Source organism: Ischnura elegans, chromosome X, assembly GCF_921293095.1.
Source record: "Ischnura elegans chromosome X, ioIscEleg1.1, whole genome shotgun sequence".
NCBI lineage: Eukaryota > Metazoa > Arthropoda > Insecta > Odonata > Coenagrionidae > Ischnura > Ischnura elegans.
Window position 1 is genome coordinate 36,608,189 of NC_060259.1, and position 21,817 is coordinate 36,630,005.

The following is a 21,817-nucleotide window of genomic DNA, read 5'->3' on the forward strand; positions in this document are numbered from 1 at the left end:
GTAGATTCTGGAAGAGCTCATTCCTTCCCAAGCCCATCTATGGCCATTGGGGCCCCTAGCATTCGCCTCATGATTTTTGAGTTATTTTATTCGTGCAGGATAAATTTTATGAAAAATGGTAACCCTGAAAACGAGCCACCCACCAAGCATGCAATGACTAAGCTTGAAAATTATTCTTTGCCCCTGGCCACAAGAAATCATGGCTATCATCCCAAATTTCAGGAAACACACATGCATTTGATCGAAAAGATATAGGGATGAAATCAAATAGCAAATCTCTTGATTTCAGATAAATAAATCCAGCATTTTTGAGAAACCAAGACTATCATTGTGATCCCAATATGAAGTACTATTCCTAGACAATGAACTGGTAGTTTTTTCCTCACAATATCTCCCTTGCATGCAGTTTGTAAATCAAGTGTTTAAGCTGACCTTTTAGAGGCACTCTAAACTTCATGCAGCAGTCATCTGCTCGCAAGAATATATTTTTTCTGCACCAATAAATGTTTTCATTGAGTTGACTCATTCTGGTGGTAAAATATGCTCTTTACATCAAACTGTGAACGTAACTTGTTGCTTGTACGTAGTGCTGTCATTTACCAAAAAAAAACTAAATACCTTTTGACTAGCAAAGAAAAGGCAATTCTTTACCATGATGAAAAGGTTTTTCCAATAGAATACCTAAGGTGACTTATTTCCCACTTATGCTTGATAGTACAATGAAACAACAGAATAATAAATAAAAATTTGGTATTTTATTCTTAGACACTGATAACTTAGAGCTAGGCTCATTCAATTTCCATTGGTACAGTTAAATGTAACAGCAAAAGAAGTACATTCTTCCATGCAGCTATAATGATATTCCCACCTGTAGGGAACACATAGTCACACATTTCATAGGACAGCTAATGGGAAGAAAGGCATGGAAAAGGTACATATTTTTGGTAAAGGAGAATTTAATGCTCTAGTGTTTACACTGGATGTTTTCCCAGTCGTCCAGATGAATCAGAGAATTCATCATTAACAACATGCTGACCTTAACATTTTGGAATGATGGAATCACTCATTCACCTGGAAACTCTTGAGAAATTTCACCCAGGATTTTTGGTATCAACTCCACCTACCAGCCAAAGCACAGAGAAAACTAGCATTAACATCAATCCACATCATAGCCCAAAGTTATATTGAATGTGTAATGCCCCGATTTAATATCTAAACGCTTCTCTTGAGGGCTAAACTAGTTGCAGATCATAATACACCTTGGTGAACGGTACATACATGAGGGCACACTGTGTGAAAAATGATATCAGAAAGACTGTAAATATAAAAATTATGAGACCTGATTGTGTGCATTTATTAACTATACACACTAATTGAATTTTTATGCACAGCATTTGTCATATAAAGCGCATAAAATAAAAATCAATGGTGGAATGCAGAGAAAGGCAGCACACCCAACAAATGCTCAGTAACACAGCTCATCATAAATTTTTGAAATTTTTTTTAAAAGCTAGTGGCAGTTAGAATTTTGGAATTAATGGTGGGCTGAAATTAAAATGATCTGATTAGTGAACCGATTATGCTCAGCTACCTCACATTGACCTTCTGAGGACTTCAAATAAACTTACATTGAAAATTCAACAATCGAAAATTCTTCTCTAAACAGGATTATCCGTACATACATAGTCTGTTATGCCAATGAACAATACAAGTTCACATCTAAATAATTATTCCCAGGAACTAAGTCCTATGCACTGGCATCTTTGTAAACATATTTCTGAACATGCAAGCATAGTTCACTAATTATTGCTCGTGGGAAGAGATTAGTAAACCAGAGCTGCAAAGAAAAGAAAGTAATTATTAAAGGCACCATGCTCATTGAAATAAATATAACAACTTTCTTTTCTATGGTCTGTAAAAAAATGCAAGACACAAGAGTTTGAGGAGCTCTAGCGTCTAAATGAAACAATCAATTTAAATGCAACAGAAAGCATACGAAAGAGAATTTATTCCTACATTGAATCATTTACTTTTAAAAATCCTCGGCTCCATTGTATTTCCTGTACTTCATTTTTTCTAAAAAAAAAAACCTGTTTTTTCCACGTAAAATCAAGTTGCCCAAATTTGAGGGCTTGGTATTCCCGTAGTTACCTTTCCAGTAACTTGCAGTTTCAATGCTAGAAAGCCACATCTATATTAGCAGTTTGCTGAAAACAAATTGTTTATAATACTAAAATTGACGGATTTCTTGGAAACAATGCAAAAAGCTTTACTAACTTTAAAAACAATGGTCCAATTGAAAATTGATTGGCACTGCTGTGTGTCATAGAATGTACGTAATGCAGGTACATACATCGCACACATTAAATCTCAGCGGTATATTCAATATCGTTTAATATTTTTTTTGTTTTGAACTCTGGGTTTTGCTCTTTATCTGCCTAGCGAGGCAGGCCAAAACAAAGCAACAGAAAAGAGAGTCTCTCAAAGTCGTGCACAGTTGCTACATCGTGCATCATGACGTAGAGTACTCTAGCAGTTTATAAATCATCTGCCGATTGCTTCAGAACGTTTGCTAGTAAGCAAGATCAATTGTAAGTGCAGATTCCTTTGGTGGATCGTGCATCCAAGAAGGGGTTTTTCAGAGACGGAAGTCCAAATGGTTTTGAGTGGCATTTACTTTTTTTGCTGTGAAGCAGAAAAGCGTATGGACAAATGTTATCCCGTGTACAAAACAGTGTCTAATTGACTTAGAATCAGCCTTACATCAGTGGAAAAAGCCAATGCTAAGCAAAAGAATTGTGACAAGAGAATTCAAGTAGTTGCAGAAGAGGCTTCGTATGTTGGGAAGGCCGAAGATATTCATCTACGAACTCGAGATTGGTGTCATAATGGGGACAGTCCACGGGTTCTATGGGAGGAATATGTTTCATACATCACGCAGGTTGATGGATAACTTGTTATTCAACCCCAATCCAATATCCTTACGTTTACCTGAAATGAGCACCACAGATTCGTAATTCTACAGAACGTACTGGTGATATAAAGGAAGCGTGTCTCCCCAGACATAGGTGCCGATATGCGTGTAGAAAAGTCTAAATAAATAATTAGCCATATTTACCTTATAATTGATATCTAATGTAAATGTAATGACAACCAGCAATGCGTTCATTTCTCAGCATACATCAGTAGCGATCAATTTTCAATTGACCCATTGGTTTCGAAGTTAGCAGAAATTTGCATTTTTTATGACAAATCCATCGACGTTAGTGGTGTAAACAATTTGTTTACTGCAAACTATTAGCAATAGATGTGGCTTTCTTATATCAAAATTGCAAGTTACTGGAAAGGTTACTACAGGAATACCAAGTGCTCAAATTTGGGCAACTTGATTATATGCACAAAAAAGAGGTACTTCTTTTTAAATTAAGTACAGGAAATACCATGGAGCTGAAGATTTTGTAAATTAAATGATCCTACGTAGAAATAAATGGTCTTTTGAATGCTTTCCTTTGTATTAACAATGATTGCTTCATTTGTATGTTAGAGCTCCTCAAACTCCAGTATCTTGCTTTTTATTTTACAGACAGTAGGCATGACATAATTCATTAAAAAGTTTGAACTCACTGCTGGAGTGTTGCTTTCTGTGTCTAGATATTAGAGATAATATTTCTTTGAACCTCAATGATAAACACTTGGCCTAGTATATTTTAGAATGGTTATTCTCGACATTGCTGACTGGCTTAATTTACTAATTTGTGCATTACCAAGAAGTAAAATCACAGCATTCACATTTTGAGCTCCAGTTACAAAACAAATATTTGCGTATGTGAAAAACTCTTAGCTTTTCAATCATTGTCAATTTACATAATCAATTTTAAGATCCCAATGCCCAAGTTTTATCAAACAGATATCTTATACTAAATAAAATAAAAACTTGGCTCAATCCCAAAAAATTATTATTACACCAGCATGGTTTTCCACTGACTTATATTGACATTGTTACCAATGTTTTGATAATGTTTGCCGGGCAGTCGAAAACAGGGTCCATGTAGTAAAAATTTTCTGGAATTGATAGCTGATAGTGGGCATCATAACTTTGCACTTTTTGCTGTAACACCCTGCGTAATTAGGGGATTCTTTCATGGCAGTCTCACCTTTAAGTTAAATGTGTTTGCAGGGACATGGGTTCTTGATAAGTTAGGAATTGGCTCGAATATTTTTTTTGCTGAAAAGGCCTACATAAAGAAGGCTTGAGTAAAGGCTGAGAAACACACGCATTAATTCATTTCAAATGGCTTTTCTCTGCTGTTCTATTGCATGTTTGTGATGTCAAATCTGGCATCAAATCTCTGCAAGAATTTTTATATTAGGCTTGGAATAGGATATCAGAGAAAAGTCATTATCATGAAGCTTGGAGTGAGTGTGGAGTTGTATGTTCCTCTTAGGAAGTGTAATCTGATAAGGTTTCTTCTCTTTTTTTCCTTCCTCACATTAAATTAGACCACAAATGTACTTGCACATCCAAAAACATGAGCTTTGCAAAACATACTGGCCTCCGAGTGTATACTCAAGTGATAATTTTCACTCCTTTATTTGCACTTCAAATTAAAATACGCATTTACCTGAAATTCATGAATCCAGTATCCACATGTAGTGTCAACCACTCCTAAAGTGGCTACTGCATGCCTAGCATACCGCCGAGGTGATGGTATACTTATGCCTCCCTGGCTTAGCAATGTTGCCTTAGAAATAAGATTTGTTTTCACATATCCTGGTGTCACTGTTTGAATAGTTATGCCTGATGATCGACACTCTGTCCGAAGAGCTTCAGACAAGTAATATAAATATGCCTGTAAAAAATAGGACATGGTTATGGTACTACTATATGAGTTAGTAGAATGTTTATTTACAATATCTCATGAGGCAATTTATAATAGTTAGACAGAAAATAGCCTAAAACAAAAACATCAAAATCCCGGTCACAAGAAAACCAAGGCATGACCTTCTTTGAGCTCATAGAACACATTGAAGTCTAGGTTATTGAAATTTTCACATTAGAATGAAACAACCATATACTACCACAACTACAACATAAAAATAACTCAATGACTTATCAGGTCCACTGTAATGAATCCAAGGGATAAACAATGACAGTAATGACATTTGTTATTCAATAACCTACAAAAAAAGAACCAGCCATTTAGTAAATTGGATTAACTCCATCACTATTTTTGGTGAATCTTCACCTTTTATACTCTCTTTTACCACACTTGAATAAACATATTCATCAGAACAACCCACCCTTTCCCCTCCAACAAGCAATGGAGTCTCTGCAAATGAAAATTGAATTAATAATGATTTTTTTCACTTGTTGCAGCCCGTACATGGAAGCAACGGCTCGATGAACCTAACTTTTCTATTCTCTTCATCACATTTCAGGCAGCTATTTGAAAAAAGGGTCAGAGAGTCGACGCTAAATGAAAAGGTACAATCTTGGATGATACGACTAAAACATTTTTGGACTTAAAAAACTGCATGGAAATATTTTACCACACTGAATTTTAGCTAAACTTGAATTAGTGACATTATTGGTAGCTAATATACAAAAGAACCCCCTCCCCCTCGATTGGGAACATAGCTTACACACATTTCTTTTCAATTTAAAAATAACAATGAATCTTTTGCCAGTAAATGAAGTTTCAAGAACTCAACACTCAAAGACGCCATTACCTTTAATTTGTAGCACATAAACTCTGAATATTTTAATTCTTAGATATTAATTAGATATTCCGAATAAATTAAATTTGGGGCTATGTGTGGTATTTTGAAAGTATTTTATCTTGAGGTTTAAAACTCCCTTATAGTAGCATATATATTATATATTACTTCTATGGAGGGTAGGGAGTTACGGCTAGGTAAAGTAATGTTAACTAGGTCATCCCATGATATTTTATACTTACAATAAGCGTGAAATAAAAAACTAAGGAAGTATAATGTTACCACTAGATGAATGGGTAATACAGCTATCATAGCTCCAAGTGTCAGACAATAGACAACTTGAAAAAAATTATTCTCGCCCTTGGGGTGAGGCCCTCAGGTACGGGCCTATAACACATGCCCCTGTTTTCTAGGATTCAAATTTTTAGGTGCTGCTTTATCACAAAATTTAAACATATACATTGCATTAGAATTAAAATGTTCTGCATTCTTCACACATAACCCTACCAAACCTTATCATACCTAGCCTTATCACATCTTTTTGACTGCTTATAATCTTGAGTATGTGTACTTAAGAATGCCCACACATAATTAGAGCAAATACACTACAAGGAGTAGGTAACACCAAGTGATTTGTACCTAAATATTTCATGCGTTGCCACTGAAGAACTTAAAATTTTTACATAAATTTTATTCCCTCAAATTTCAGTTGAATTTTAGGACCAAAAATATCCTTAGATAGAGATCAGTTGGGTTCACCACTACCGTTCAAATTTGGAATTCAAACTGCTAAGAAACAATTACGACACAATGGCAGTGCATAATCTTTGCCACAAAAAATTTGTTTCGTGCACAGGGATTAGTTCTCATGTTGAGCTGGAACTTGATTTTCAAGTGCAATGCGATGGAAGCCATGTAGGCAAAAAATTACTATAAAAACTTGTCACCTGTAATTACATAGAGGAATATGTAGAATTCAAGGAACTTGCATTCCTAATAGTTCTTCACTATGACTGACATGACATAGAATTTACATTAATGTTTGATTCCAACTGAAAAAATCTAGCATCTAAATCTTGACTAATTGCCCTTCTTAATTCTGTATTTCTTAAATGTACATGTGCATTCTGCCCACTTACCTTAGATGAGGAGTATACTGCTAGCCATGGTAGAGGATGCATTCCTGCAACTGATGAGATATTCACAATGGCACCTTTTTTGGCTTCGATCATGGATGGTAATACCAATTTGCTCATTAATGTGGCAGCTCCACAATTTAAATTAATAACAGTCCACATGTCATTTTCTGTCATGTATGCAACAGGACCAGCCCTTTCGCTCAAAAATCCCACATTGTTCACTAAAAAATAACAATGTAATTTGCTAATGAACCGCTACGATGTGATAGTAACAAAACATTTAAGGTTATGCATTCATCGTCGGGCATTACCAAGAATTCCAACTTGTATTTCTTCCAACGCTTTCGCTATACGGTCATAAACACTCCTTCCTTCACTAAAGTCAACAGCTAATGTTCTTGTGGTAACTCCATATTCTGATTCTGAAACAAATACACATACATGGTTAATAACCTCCCGTTTGGTAACTTAGTCGAACAATGGAAATGCCTCGATGAAGATGAGGCAGGTTATAGCGTCCCACCGACTGTCATGACCCAGCTATAGGCCAGAATTATTACCCTAAGGCTAATTACACATTTCTATTACTTTTAAAATCCAAGGCAAAACAAACCCTCACATCTGTCGACGAGAATTTCAGCTTTAAACAGATTCTCCTTATTAGACCGAAATTTCTCGTTCCACGGCCAAGATAACAATGACGAAAATACCACTGGGTTCACCAGATTCTGAGAATTCATTCTTCCCATTGCCAACGGGATAAGTACGGGAAGAACGAAAGCCGTAAATTAAACTTAGTAACCAACCAAGCCAAGAGGAAAACCCACCTACCGATTTCATTCGCCACACGAGTTAGTTTTACAGGATTTCGGCTGATGAGGTATATGCTCAAACCTCGTCGAGCAAATTCTTGCGCGTAGGCTTTCCCAATCCCATCTGTTGCTCCTGTGATAACTTTGGATGGAATAATGGTAAACGTTAAAAGATGATGCACTAGACACAACTGCGTCGCAAAACAGAAACACAGCAAGCCGGTGAATAATTCACTTCACTCAGTACAAAAATTCAGCTGCCGGGATCTTCGGACTTCCAAATGATTAACATACCTGCCCATTTTCCGTACTTAGCCGCCAAATTAACAGGAAAGAAGGCAGAATAGACCCTCACTTTGATTTCTTTAAATATCGTAATTGTCAGCGACAGCAGAACTTTACCGACGTAGAAATACCCAACAACTGTGAAGAACTCATCGCACATCATTGCCGTTTTGGTCATTTCCCTCACGAGGAGCAGAGGAGAATCTGAAGTGAGAGCCATTCTGCTCGATTCATAACAAACAATTTCCCCCACTCCATCCGAAATGGAACGCCGCCGCCGCAGCGTCAAACAATTGCCTAGCGCTATCTTTCTCACGCAGTAGTGGTTTCCCGCTTTCTCCAAAATTCAAGTGAGATTTTGGGTTCCTCAAGTATTCCTCAAGTCAAGATTATATGCACCGTCATTTTTGTGATAAGACGTTCGCCGATGTCTCGAACTGGATTTAACTCGCAAAGTATCATTTAGGGTCTGCGTATTCGAGGTAACTAAGGTCCATTGATTAAGTGAGGTGATTTTGGCGATTATATGACCCCCCTTCTCCGTAAGTGAGATTTAGCTCGACCCTCTCCCTCGAATCTCACCTGAGATTGTTCAAAATGCGTATTTTCAGTGTAAATGCGTTTATCTATGCGTCATTGGTTGGATTTATAAAAAAAACAATTTTTTAAAATTATTTTTAAATAATATCAGTTAAGAATAATATTATTACGTAGTAAAGTACTATTACGTATTAAAGAATACTAATATCCCAATTCGACGCTGTTTCTTGTGAATAAAAGTTGCATGATACTTGCCATGACCCCCTCGTGAGATTGGGTGAGAATCGGCTTGAACCTCTCCCCCCTAAATGCTTCACGTAAATAGTTCATGGATGCCCCCTTAAAGAGCTTAATTCCTTTATATTTGGCGCATTGGCGTAGCCAGGGGGGATCCCCCCCCCGAAATATGAAAGCACAATAATTTTCTTTCACAAGATAAAACAAAATATTGAAAAATCATGAGTTTACAAAGTATTTTTTTTAACATATTAAGTTTTTTCGATGGTGAAAAGTGTTAAAAATTAGTTTAAAACCCATTACTTTGTACCCAATTTTTTTTTATTTTCCCCCCTGGTTTTGGACCCCCCTCCCCGAACGAAACTCCTGGCTAAGCCACTGATTTGGCATATAATACTGACCTGTTGTTTGGAAGGTGGGGAACTCTTCTCTGCACCTCCATATAAATTACTTTTTTGATAATATCGCTCGCAAAAGTATGTGATGCATCCTGATGGATAGCAGAATTTTTCCATTTTATTGCGAGAAAAAATTGTTTTGATTTTAAATTTAATTACGTAGTGAAACAACTGCAGTTGATTAATGTATTATTTTCTTATTACTTAATTTCTTTACCCACACTTTCTTTCAGTATTCCAAATTATGTATTTTGAGTAATTTTACGGTAATTCATCGAATCGATTTTCCTACATTTATTTCTGTTGCGACTGTTAATGCTTATTTTTCCATTGGTCATGCTGTATTTTCTTCCCTGAATTAGAAATTTCGTTCTCACCTCATTTTTCCTCCTAAGAATTATTTTTCCAGTAATATCTTCTCGAGAAGATAGATCTATAGAATCTTGTTAGTTATAGTTACAGGAATCTATAGATCTATAGAATCCTGTAACCATCTCTCCAACCGAATGAAAAATTCTAATTTGATCATGTTACCTCTACCCTTATTAATCTAAGGCAGGCAGCTACGGGTCCAGGGGAAGATTTTATAGACAAAATAGAATCTATAATTTCGTTATCGACAGGGTTGAAGGCAGTACGACGGCTCTAGCACCGCTTTTGGCATCCTCTCGCCGCTTATATTACTCTATCCATCTAGACCAGGTTCCTCTGTCTCCTAATCCAAGAAAAGAGTAGTTCTTTGTTCAATTGCTTTTTTCTTCAATAGCATTTTACACTATGATATTGAAGTCGGAGGTTTCCATGTTGCCTTTTCCTTTTGTCTTCTACGCAGCCTCATTGAGAACTCTGAGTATAAATGGCCATTCTTAAGCATTTTCCAAATTTAAGGGAGCAATATTTCGGCGTCATGGAAATATGAATTGCGCCAAGGCAGCAGGCAAGTAGCCAGGAAATTTGCGTCGGAGAGTGCTTGAAAGGTAGGTTGGTTGTTTATATTCACTTTTGATTGTCTATTCGCACGCATCGGTGAACCGTAATTTCCATAAGTCGAATATGTATTTCATTTGTATAATGGTGAAAGTTAAATTCATCTTTCGTTATTGACAGAAATTATGATATATAACTATATTGAAAAAAGGAGTGTTAGAGGCTAGCTGCCCTTGCGATAATGGTGTCCTCGGAAGGGTTATTTATTTAATAATTTTCAAGTTCATCCAACATGAAAACACAACTCAAAACATGAAAATAAACAGATGTATCGCGGTTCGTCGTCGGAAAATTTTCGGGGAAGGTGGTAGTTAAGCCCTCAAGGTCTTCCCTGGCTATGTGCCTGCTAGACAGTGGGGTTAAATTTTTGATTGATGCTGCACCAGTGGCGCCGACTCCATGGGGCTAGAGGGGGCCCGAGCCCCTCAAAAATTCGTTATGGGTGTGAGGAAAAAATGTGTCAGGCTTGTCGAATTTTCCCCGGATTGTCCAGAAATCGAGATTCGAGCGATCACGGTTCTAATGTTGATCATATGATTATTCTAAAATGCTTAAAAAACTTAAAACTCACTACATATAAAATTTCCTGGGGCAAGATCCCCGGTTTGGCCCCCCCAATATTTTTTGGAAGTCGGCATCCCTGTGCTGCATTATCCCTTTCGCTTTGGAGCCTTGCTGGGGAAATTTTCTTTCTTTCCAGTGCGAGCACCATGCGAACTTTTTTCACCTCTCAGTACAGTTCTGAGCTCTCTGGCAGCGACGAATCGCTACAGTCCAGCCGGCGAGAGTTGTCCGATGGAAGTTCAGGGAGGAGGACCTTGCGCCAACACGGTTTCCAGCCAATCGCTGTCCCTCAAACGCATCTCACACCCTCGCCAGAGTCATACAACGTTGTAACATGCATATGAAGCACTGAAACGAGCCTTAGCCACTAAAACAAGCCCTTTCTTCGAAACACCAAACACCAACACCTTTCTTCATTCTTCCTTTGGGTCCTTCACGGTCGTCGTCCCTTCTGGCTCCTTGTGAGGTGGGCGTTTCCCTTTCTTACCTGGCAACCTTGCCCCCTACCCCGAACTAGACCCTTCTAAAGTCGTCGGACAACTCTCGGCGGGCGGCCGGACTGTAGGCGTGACTATCTGCGTCCGAAGAACCTCGTCGTCTAATGCTGACGTTGGAAGGGAAAACTCCGTCGCCTATGGTTGAAATGTAACTATGAAAATGATAAGCCTTTTGCGAGTGTTCTTCCTTTCATGTTTTTGTAGAAAATGTTGCTGCATCTTTTCGGGACGATTTTCGTTGAAGTCATATTTCTATCGTTAGAACGTAGGTTTCCGCGGCGATGGTTTGATCTCTGCATTTCTTCCGGGTTTCCTTCCGCGTCAGATTGTTCGTAGACAACAGTTTCGCTGGCTATCCTGCCAGCGTCTTCAGGTCGAAGGTGTCGGCTGTCGGTTTCTGCCTCGCTTATATACCGTAGGCTGGATGGGAGCTGCATTGTGATTGGCTGTTTGATTTGATTGTCTACGAACAATCTGACGCGGAAGGAAACCCGGAAGAAATGCAGAGATCATATTTCTATCGTTGCTTTCTACTCGAATGCGTGCTACGCTTACTCCTGGAGTCAGCCCTGCACTCACAAGCTCCTCACAGCGTCATTGAATTCCAACGGCAAAATTGCTGTCGACTTGGAGGATTTTGGTTATTGCTTTAGAAATGAATATAAGGAATTTCCAAATCTAGAAATACTATTGAAATTTTACTGCCATCGCTTTACCGAATTACTATAACATATACAGTGGAATTCTTAGTCTAAGAACATGGAACATGGAATGAACATGGAATGTTGGTTCATAAATAATATTTTTTTGCAAGAGTACACTCCCAGGGCGTGATAATGAAATGCGAAATAGCTTATTGAAAAAACGAAAAATGGAAACTTCAAAACAAAGCTTTTCCAATAGCTATATATTTATATAGCTGGTTACGATTACAAAATTCCATAAACTTCTCTGAATTCGGTTAACCAATTATGCCAACTAAATGAAAATATTTCCTCGACCTGGTGCCAAATATGAATTGCACTTCAAATTTTAGGATGTATAATTTGACTTGAAACTGTTGTGGTCATTTTTACGAATAGGTTTAAGGTAAAGGCGCCAAATTTCGTCCCCCAGTCTGTTTTTGGCCTCTGTACATCATATTTTTAAACCAATCATTCCAAAAAAATTATACAAAACCACCAACTAAGCCTACACATGATATTGATCTCAAAATATATCAGGAAAGATTTGTTATCTGAAAAGAAAAAAGTTAAAAAACAATCTACTTTTACCAAAATTGAAAAATTTCGTCCCTTACAAATAACTCATGTAAAACAGTTTTAAAACAAGGTAATTATAATAAAAAATGTTACAATACTTATTTAAATATTTTAAAGTTCATTTTCGGTACAAAAATACTGTTAAGTAACGGTAAGATAATTTTTTACCCTTTAAAACAATAGTGGCATGTGATATTTTTTGTTCTTTGTTCTAGAGCGCATGTCGCGTTGCCACAAGGAACATTGAATTCAACGCACTTATATTACCCCATGATTGTCTTGAGATCGATTGATAGCTGCAGGATGTGCAGAGTGGCAGTGGTGAAGCGAGGGGTGTTTTTGGGGATAAACCCCCCTCAGAGCTCAGAGAAATTTTTAAGTTTAATCCATTTTACTTGATTGGATTGATATTACTAATAGAATAGTGTAAGGATTAATAAAATATCCCTCAGATAGCCGTAAAACTCACCATTTCGAACCACTTATCTTAAAATTCCACAATTTATTAATCTCGCACCTACCGCTTATCCTGTTGGGTATTCCATACCCCCGCACACATCTGTATTAGTTGCACCTAAACCTCCCCCCAGCCTTAATTCTTAGCTGCGCCCCTGGTCAGAACAGAGGTACGAAACTAGGCCCGGGGAAGAAATTTGGCGACTTTACCTTACTTGAAGGCGCAAAAGTAATGGTGAGCGCCTCGGTTGTGTTCTCAGTACATAGGAGTAGTATGATGATTTTGCATCGAGTGTTTCGTGAAACTTTCGTCCGCAGTAAGCTTATATAGTTCATATCACGTACGAACTTTCTGCCTCGTTCTCTTGAAACTCCACATCCTCGTTACTTAATTGAGAAAGAGTTGTTTTCATTTCATGTGTCATCATATGGGACTTTCGAGGTGTGCAAATTGAATTCAGTTCGATTCGTGTGTGCCATTGCCCATGATGTGGTCACTCTCCTCAGTTCATTCTCCTATGTCAGTCGCATACTTCGCCTCGATTGCTCTGATCATGCAGTCACAAACCAGTTGTTACTTCGGGTCGGCTACCCCGCTTAGATAGCATCGGCCGTGAAATTTCTCACTCCTACTCGTTGGCGAAGGTGATGCGAAATATTTTCTGCCTTATAAATTCTTAAGGAAGGTGAATCTCTTTTGCATCTGGAGCTTCTGTGATGCTTCACTGGCATTTTGTGTTAGAAAGAATACCAGAGCATTCACACGAATCGTTAAATGCAGAAAGGCGTCGTGTCCAAGTCGGACGTTTTTTCTATTTACTTCTTTAAGTTGTTGCTAGGTGCAAGGCTCAACGTTTCCTACTAAAAGGAAACATGTTATGGAAAAAATATGCTCGGTGTTATTAGCATGGCGTGTTTCCTTTTAGTAGGAAACGTTAAGCCTTGCACCCAGCAACAACTTAAATAAAAAAAAGATAGATCGTCCAACTTGGACATTATGTCTTTCTGCAGTTAGTGATTCATATGTGTTTTTACTCGAAGCAATCGCCTCATTTTCCAATAAAATTGGGAGATGTATATGCTAATGTAAATTTAATATCATAATTTTATTGAACAAAAAAGGAATTTTGTCCCCATAATAGTGCAAAAAAATTCTTTTACCCCTATGAACAACTTACATATGTGCTTGAGTTAACTTTTTTGAGCATCATACTTTTGGAGTATTTTGTTGCGATTGATTAATTTTACCTTCGGAAATTGCCCATAAAATCCTTATTAAGTATCATAACCGTATATTTATGTTTCTATGGCATTGTCCATCAGTTTTTACATGAAATATATCCCCAGCTTCATTTTTCTATCAAAAGTGGAGTGGTAGTCAAACTAAGCATTGGCTGGTAATAAACAATAAATTTGGTTCGATATCCTTTCCTAACTGAGCAATATAAGCTTGCAGATTAAGAGTTTTGACTAGAGAATGGGCTTGAAATGGCGAGACTTACAGAATTTTCTACTTACGAATTTTGAAGTAAAAAATCTCTCATGCTATTCTCTCATGTCAACAATTTCGTTTCATCTTGCATCCTAATAGAAATCCAAGTGTTAAGGATGAAATATAACCACGTAAATGGAATAAAATTGAAAAAATAGTTGGTTTTTATGTCTATAATTAAAATAATTCTAAATAAAATCGCCTGAAAGTATGTTTTTTCAAGGATATCTTATTCGATTACGGAGATTACCTGTGGTTAGATTTAGTATAAACGCATTCTTGGCATTCTTCGGTGACCGCGTATTATCCTTATTCCCTCAGCATGTATCTGCGAGGACAACCGCTAAGAACACAAAAAAGCGAAGTAGGACAATTATGGTTCATCCAATTTCTGCAATGTCCTTGATCCACTCCTAATACTTACGATGACTTAGGGCTTGTGCATGAACTTTTTCATCGACATATATCCCCAGGGTGATGCAACGATTGGATAGCTCAATTTCAGCTCGTGCCCTGAGGGAAGCACATGATAAGCATCTTGGCTGCAATAGTAAACCGTGGGTACTAGTTTGTAGATTGATTATGGCTAAAATGACAAAAAAAACTGAGCACTAATTGTGGACTACTATATCCGAGTGGGTCAATTTCAGTTGGGCGGTAAGCTTGCCTCATCCAAGTAAGCGTTGCTTTAATGAGACAATAGGGTGGTTTCCTATTATTTTTTATTGCCTAAATCGAAAGATTATTACTCCTGGAGTACGAATTTCACACTTTTAGATTTTTAAATGACGATACCTATTTTTCGCGATTAAACGAAAAGTGAAAATTTTCAAGCGCGCGAAAACTCAACGGCTAAGCAGGAATGATGGGAAAAAGTCCGTGTGACGTATTTCTGGTTCCCGCTGCCCCCTTGTGAGGTGACCTTAGGGCGAGGCTTGAGCGCTGAGACGACGCAGGCTGCTAGCAGGTAGCTGAGTACCCTGCTAGCTGGTAGGTCTTGGCTTAAATAAGGATCATTATTCCCCTATCAAATGAAGGAAACTTTCCGAACTTAGGTATTTTTAATGTGTGATTATTAAGAGATGTTTCCCTTAGCTTTGTGACTCATGCATGCTTTGGTAATCTCAGACGATGTAAAACTCCTGACTACTCGTATAGTATCTAGGTCCCTGTGACGTCACGTGGAGTGGCATCGCATGGGCGCTAATCTGGCCTTTTTCAAATAAGGTTAAAATTGACCGTTGCCATTCATCTGAACTGGGATTGCTAAAACCAAATAATTTGTATATTATGAATATACTAATGGTGGGTAACGAATCACAATCATTGCATTTCGTTTTCTTTGATGACGGAAACTACCCTATTCTCTTCGTCGGATTCGTTTAGCGTCTCGGGGTTGGCTTTCAGAAACCTACCGCATCTCTTAGTGTGAGTGAGAAAAGACATCGGAACAGCTGTTAACTTAAACGGAGAGCCACATTAATTGCCATGATAAATAATTTCCCTGAACCGGGAGCCGAATCTCGGACCTTTGGCTTCCCGGGCCACTACGTAGATCACTACGCTATCCAGGTTCATGCGGTGGATTTGAAAGATATACCGCCAAGCGCGGCATTAGCGCTAGAATGGGATTCACCTTTGGGTAGTGACATCTCGGAAGCTCATATTTCCATACATTGCCCTCCTTGGTGGGGCTAGGGCCTAACACCTAGCTCTGGGAACCTCAGTGAAATTGCAACAAGAATAAAGGAACACGAAAAGCGTAATGAAATATGATTTTGTTCTTTCTTGGCGAGTGATACTGTTAAAATCTTCTAGGGGTTTCCACCGGGTGAGTCGCTTTTAGGCCGACGTTTCGATGGCTACCTCCGGGAAACTCACCCGGTAGAAAGCCCGAGCAAATTTCACCGGAAAGGCGTAATGGTCTGCGTGGTGGCCCGGGAAGCTAAAGGTTTTGGGTTCGATTCTCGATCTAGGGTACCTTTCCCATGGCAATTAATGTGACTTTTAACCCCGTTCACTCAGCAGGTTTGTTAGGTACCACAATTAATGGGGATGTGTAAATTTTTCCGTGGAATTAAATAAATCCCGTTGTTTATACACTCTTAGAATTTTTTTCTCCTCGGTCAAATTACATGTCGTGAAAGACAAAGGTTATTTATTCGCTTTACTGTGTATCATTTTTCCGTCACAAGAAAACTTATTCATAGTCAAGCATTTGTAGTTTATTTTAACCGAATTACCGATTTTTTCAAAATCGTGCCTAGGCCCAAATCGTACAGAATGAAGCGGTTCCGATTTATCGGTTTGAAACCGACGTCTTAATAATCTATTGCATGTATAAAGTCGATTATAATGCATTGTAGTACTGATTATTTTGCGATTTTTTCTTTGGCATCTTTATTACCATCGTAACCTTATCAATGTTTTTGTATCGATTATGTTTATAATTTATTTGCGTAAACTTTTGCCCCCTACACGATAACCATTAGTGAATTTGAAACTTATATGTTTTAGTTAAACGTTAAGATGGTAGGTAATCAGTTAAATGGATGTTGTGGGATAGTTTGATTGATGAAGAGTACATAACGTCAGATAGAGACAGTCTGACTCTTAGGTATGTATTTAAGTTGGTAGATGTTAATAAGATCGTCAATGTTTATATTTTTACCTTGAAAGTGACTGTATGAAAGTAAAACGTCTTGCCTTTTGTTAGCTTGATAAATTAGCATAAGACGAATTACTATTTATCTCTCCAGCTGTACTTTGATGATGCGTAAAACCGAAAACCCGAGTGGCTATCGGTATGGTTTTATGTTGTGCATCAAATTAGAATACTTTAAACTTATCAATGTACCTATGGGAGAAAATGATCCAACTAACAAATTGAAACTTAACTCGCTAAGGTAGTGGACCTTAATATTTTAATCTAATGTCCATCTACGTTGATCTCATTCTTTTATTTTATTTGGTGGAGGGAATCAGGGAGTGTGTTCAGGGGAGGATCCAGGATTTTTTTCTGGGGGGGGGGGACAAGGGTCTGCTGGTATTCTCATATTTGAGATTAAAAACAAAATACAGCAATTTCCGTTGAAAATATTCCCTCTATTTTGATATGAAAGTTATTAATATTAAATTGAGTGACTAAGGCTCCTTAACACACAAAATAAAACGGACGCAATGATAACTTAGTTAATAATCTTGTCTATTTTTCAGCGTTTGGGGGAGACCACGATCCCCCGTGCTGCCCTCCTAAATCCGCCTATGAGTGTGTTTAATGTAGTGGGCTGCGAATTGTGCTGAAAAGCCGATAATCCATGATTCCGTTACCAGTAGAGGCGGATTTATTTCCAATATCAGCCCTCTTTTAAGATTGATCTCATTCTAAATTGAACCACTGAGTGTATCTCTCTCAGACATGCTTCGTGTGCTTTAGAAAGCGTGGATCAGCATATTTTTGGCGTATCAGTTGTAGATAGTAGAGCCTCTACTGTAGAGGTAGTTTTAGGTTTAAAAGTTGTTCGGACAACTATGGAAATCTGATAAAAATGTCAAAATTAGCTCTTTCTGTTGTGCTATATTTTTGGAAATTACATTTGAAAATTTGTTTTTTACTGGTTCATGTGGCTACACTTGCCTAACCAATAGGAAATTTTTTTATTAATGTTAGAATATACTTTTCGTTTCGAAAAAAAAAACGTTCAGATACCGTTATACATTAATAATCGTGGTAAAAATAAAACTCAGATGTATCACGGTTCTACTTTTTGAGTCATTAGCAAATGAATGCTGAAATTGGAGTCAAATCACGTAAATAATATGGAGATTTTGGTCAGCACAAATAATCGGAAAAACATTAATTTATAGGTATAAGGATTGAATTATTTTCGTTTTGATAACTCTTGTCGTACTTTTCAATCTCGAAGATTTTAAATATATTAATGCGAAACGTTTACTTGCATAACATATGCTAAATATAATTTTTTGAATCGTGCAGCCTACTGTCGCAACCTACCTCCTTAATTGATATAATTTTTGCTCAAATAATCAAATTTATTGGAGTTTAAATTTTCTCTAATAATCAGTCAATATTCTTTGAATGAGGAGAGTAGGTTTCAAAAAAGAAACGGCTTTGGCGATCAGCGCCTTCGCCATACATATCCTATTTTGGCTCCATAATGATTTGCGCCATCACCTCCTATTGATAGGTCATAATTTGCATTTTATTGCGACGATACCCTTGTTTAAAACTTATGTTACAACTTTAAATTTTCAGGGTACATTGATTAAACCTTTGTCAACATTTTCTTGCATGATAAAACAAAAACAAATTACTTCAGTGCCTTAACAAATGAAAAATCTACTTATATTTGAGATAAAGGGAAATTCTGACAAAGATCTCTTTGTAAAGATCACAAAATTTCAACTTGATAACGTAGATTTTAAACGAGTAAGGTCTTCGGCGTGATAAAAGGCAAAATACGATTCAATGAAACCTCTTCTTAAGTATTCATGACTAATTTCACTTGTTTAAGTTCTACAATAAATGAAAATAAATTGTTTCGCAGGCCACACGGTTGCCTACCACAATCTTAAGTGTACGCATCACTCTTGCTCGACTGTCTTTTTCCGTTACGTTTTGCTAGCTAAATACAAACGCTATTATTTAAAAATTGTCATTGAATTTAAAGGAAAATAAGATTAGATTATCGAAAAATTTGTAAAATTCACATTATTATATTTTCAAGTAGTTTTTTACATTTGAGGTACAGGAAAAAGTGTTTGACTACATGCCTTATAAATTTCATAATGATTATATGCGTTTTAAATATGTAATACTTCACTAAAAATTGTACAAAATATGTTCGCCCAAGTGGGAGTGCTGCGTCCAAATGAGGCACGTCGCTATCTACAAATCTGTGGAGGTGCGTGGTCGGCACGCGTATCGCCCTCGTGTGTCGTGAAATGCTTCCGTGGGTTTTTACGCGCTCACCCGCACGATCGGTCAGCCAGTCTCTTTCTTATTCATTAACACCCTCATGCTTCAGTGCACGTGGCTAATGTCATTACGCACTGTGGATTTTCACAGGTCTCGGGATTTTGGCATATCTTCAATTGCCCGATATGTATTCATTCAGACACGGAACTGCTGTCGGCGTCAAAATGATGTGCCGCTGAACTTTGCAAATTTACATCTGGGATTAAGTGCATGCTGAGATAATGAAGATTACGTCAATTTAAAGAAAATTTTATTATAATTTGTGGTTTATTTTTTGTTTCAAGAAATATTGAAAAATGTAGACACGCCAGTGCAATACATGACTACGCGCACCGCAAAATTAGCCGTTTTGCTATCTTCATGAACTTTGTAGCTCAACCTAGGGAAAACTACTACGTCTACAGCATTCATCTTCCACAATAAGTTGCAAACATTAATGGAGATGAATAAAATGGCTTTGGCGTATTTTTAGGACTTAAGTTTTGTTTTTAATTAACGAATATCTCAATAATAATAACTTTGTCAGTCTCCCTCCTCAAGCATGGTGTTTGTAATTTTCTTTAGGTTATAGTTGAGACAGTATACGGTAGCTTAACGCAGTACGCCCTCATGTGTGCACTTGTGAAATGTATGTGAACCCATAGAGGAACCTCTATGTGTGAACCTGAGGGATTTCCAGTGCGATGCAATGGGCACCAACTCGATTCAAAAATAATCAAGGAGTTTGATAGATCAAGAGAAAGCTCTTGTGTTTTCACGGTGCGTGAGCAAATGTAGAGTGAGTCATTTGTCCACGTTCCAGATAGCCTTTCCAATTTTTTTGGACCAAATCTTTTTCATTTCTGAGCATTTCCGTCTTAAACCTCTAATGAGTGTTTTTCTTTGAAAATCTCCTCCTTTCCAATGAGCATGGAATCGAAGTGCATGTAGGAGTTGATTTCTAGTGAGCTGGGCAATAATTTCCTTCGAGGAATGATAAAATAAAATCCTTCTTATTCATGTAATTTCTCTAATCTAATGAATTCAAACAAGAGATGTCAGGCCTCATTTCTATTGTACCAGCCGCTTACGTATTGATATTCTAATATCATTTCGTATAGTATATTGCTGTTGTACGTTGCACCGCGCTTGATATAGACCTTTCTGCAGTGTAATGTGTGTGCATATTTATTGGTCCATATCTTTCATCCCATTGGGCATTCATTGCCTATATCCAGCTGCAAATATCAAAGGCATCTTGCTATTCTTTTGGATAAACTGTATGGCACATTTTTCAAGCTTGGAGCCTGCAGATTATTCAAGTATTCTACCGATTAACGTAGGATTTCATGGAGTATTTAAGAAGTATTCTGGCAGTCTCCCCTTCCTTCCCGGACTTCCATCTGTAATTCATAATAAGGCCCACTCTCTTTCATTTAAATATATTTAAGAGGATATCTGTTTGTTTGACCGCTATGCGTTCTCATACGGAGACACGGATTACGAGCAAAGTTAGAGTATAGGTGCATCTCATGCTCCCGAACCCCGTATTACTACTACTTTCGGTCCCGTCCAACGCGTCCTTGGCGGCGTTTTCCTATTAACCTTTCGTCAGGCACAATATTGGCATTGCTGAGTTCAGGCACAATGTGCCTGATAGGAACAGATGTGAAAATCATTATTAACTCTTAGCGTGGCACAATGGTTAACCTTTAAAGTTTAAATCAAAATTATGAATGTAGTCGAACACTTGGATGATGTCTTTCGTGCTATGCATAGACCCCTTCGCATGACGTCATACGGCCCCGGACCGATCCAGCAAGGTGCGATTCAACGTGCTCTTTAGGCTGAAGAATGATCGTAGGCTTTCCCGGCGTATTGAATTGTGGAAGGCTACACAGGATTTCCACCGGGTCAGGTTCTCCAACTCCATCTCGGCCGACGTTTCGATGGGCGAGTTGTCCATCGTCTTTAGGGCATATCGAGTCTTGAAAATCGTCCTCCTTATATATGGAAGCCGTCTTTCATATATAAGGAGGACGATTTTCAAGACTCGACATGCCCTGAAGACGATGGACAACTCGCCCATCGAAACGTCGGCCGAGATGGAGTTGGAGAACCTGACCCGGTGGATATCCCGTGTAGCCTGCTCTTTAGGCTGTTAAGTATTATTATATGTAATGTACATATTTTACCAAGTGAAGTGTATGAGATCAGTGCTTTTCATTTTGCTATCTTACTTATCTAATCGGGCTAATTTTGATTTATTATCCCATTACTTTGCTTAATAATGCCCAATAATCCACCACCGATCTGCCGGCATTAATGCGAAAAGTCGCATGCTGCATTGAGCGTTTTAAAACAAAAAGCTACACTGACCGTCAAGGGTCCATGTCGCCTAATGGCTTGGAGTAATAAAAACAAAGTCGCGCTGAGCCTGCCAGATCCATTG

General features: G+C 37.8%; 1 protein-coding gene across 2 annotated transcripts; it reads right to left on the minus strand.

Moving 5' to 3' along the window:
* Positions 1 to 733: 733 nt before the first annotated feature.
* Positions 734 to 8,238, minus strand: LOC124170991 (inactive hydroxysteroid dehydrogenase-like protein 1). Of its 2 annotated transcripts, XR_006867621.1 has the most exons (7): positions 7,964 to 8,238; positions 7,689 to 7,811; positions 7,169 to 7,279; positions 6,858 to 7,078; positions 4,623 to 4,850; positions 1,629 to 1,837; positions 734 to 1,545 (listed from the first exon to the last, which is right to left on the minus strand). XR_006867621.1 is itself a non-coding variant. In XM_046550103.1 (6 exons), the coding sequence occupies exons 1-6, from the start codon at positions 8,172 to 8,174 to the stop codon at positions 1,748 to 1,750; spliced, it is 984 nt and encodes a 327-aa protein (XP_046406059.1). In that variant the 5' UTR covers positions 8,175 to 8,238; the 3' UTR covers positions 734 to 1,747. The 2 variants fall into 2 exon arrangements, 1 of the variants encoding a protein (XP_046406059.1); XM_046550103.1 differs by having other exon boundaries at positions 734 to 1,837.
* Between the last annotated feature and the right edge of the window lie 13,579 nt (positions 8,239 to 21,817).

Coding starts and splice junctions, on each gene's coding strand:
- LOC124170991 (XM_046550103.1), bottom strand. CDS start 8,174: ATGGCTCTCACTTCAGATTCTCCTCTGCTCCTCGTGAGGGAAATGACC. Junction 7,280..7,688: donor TCGTGTGGCGAATGAAATCG/GTAGGTGGGTTT, acceptor TATTTGTTTCAG/AATCAGAATATGGAGTTACC. Junction 7,079..7,168: donor AATACAAGTTGGAATTCTTG/GTAATGCCCGAC, acceptor GTTATTTTTTAG/TGAACAATGTGGGATTTTTG.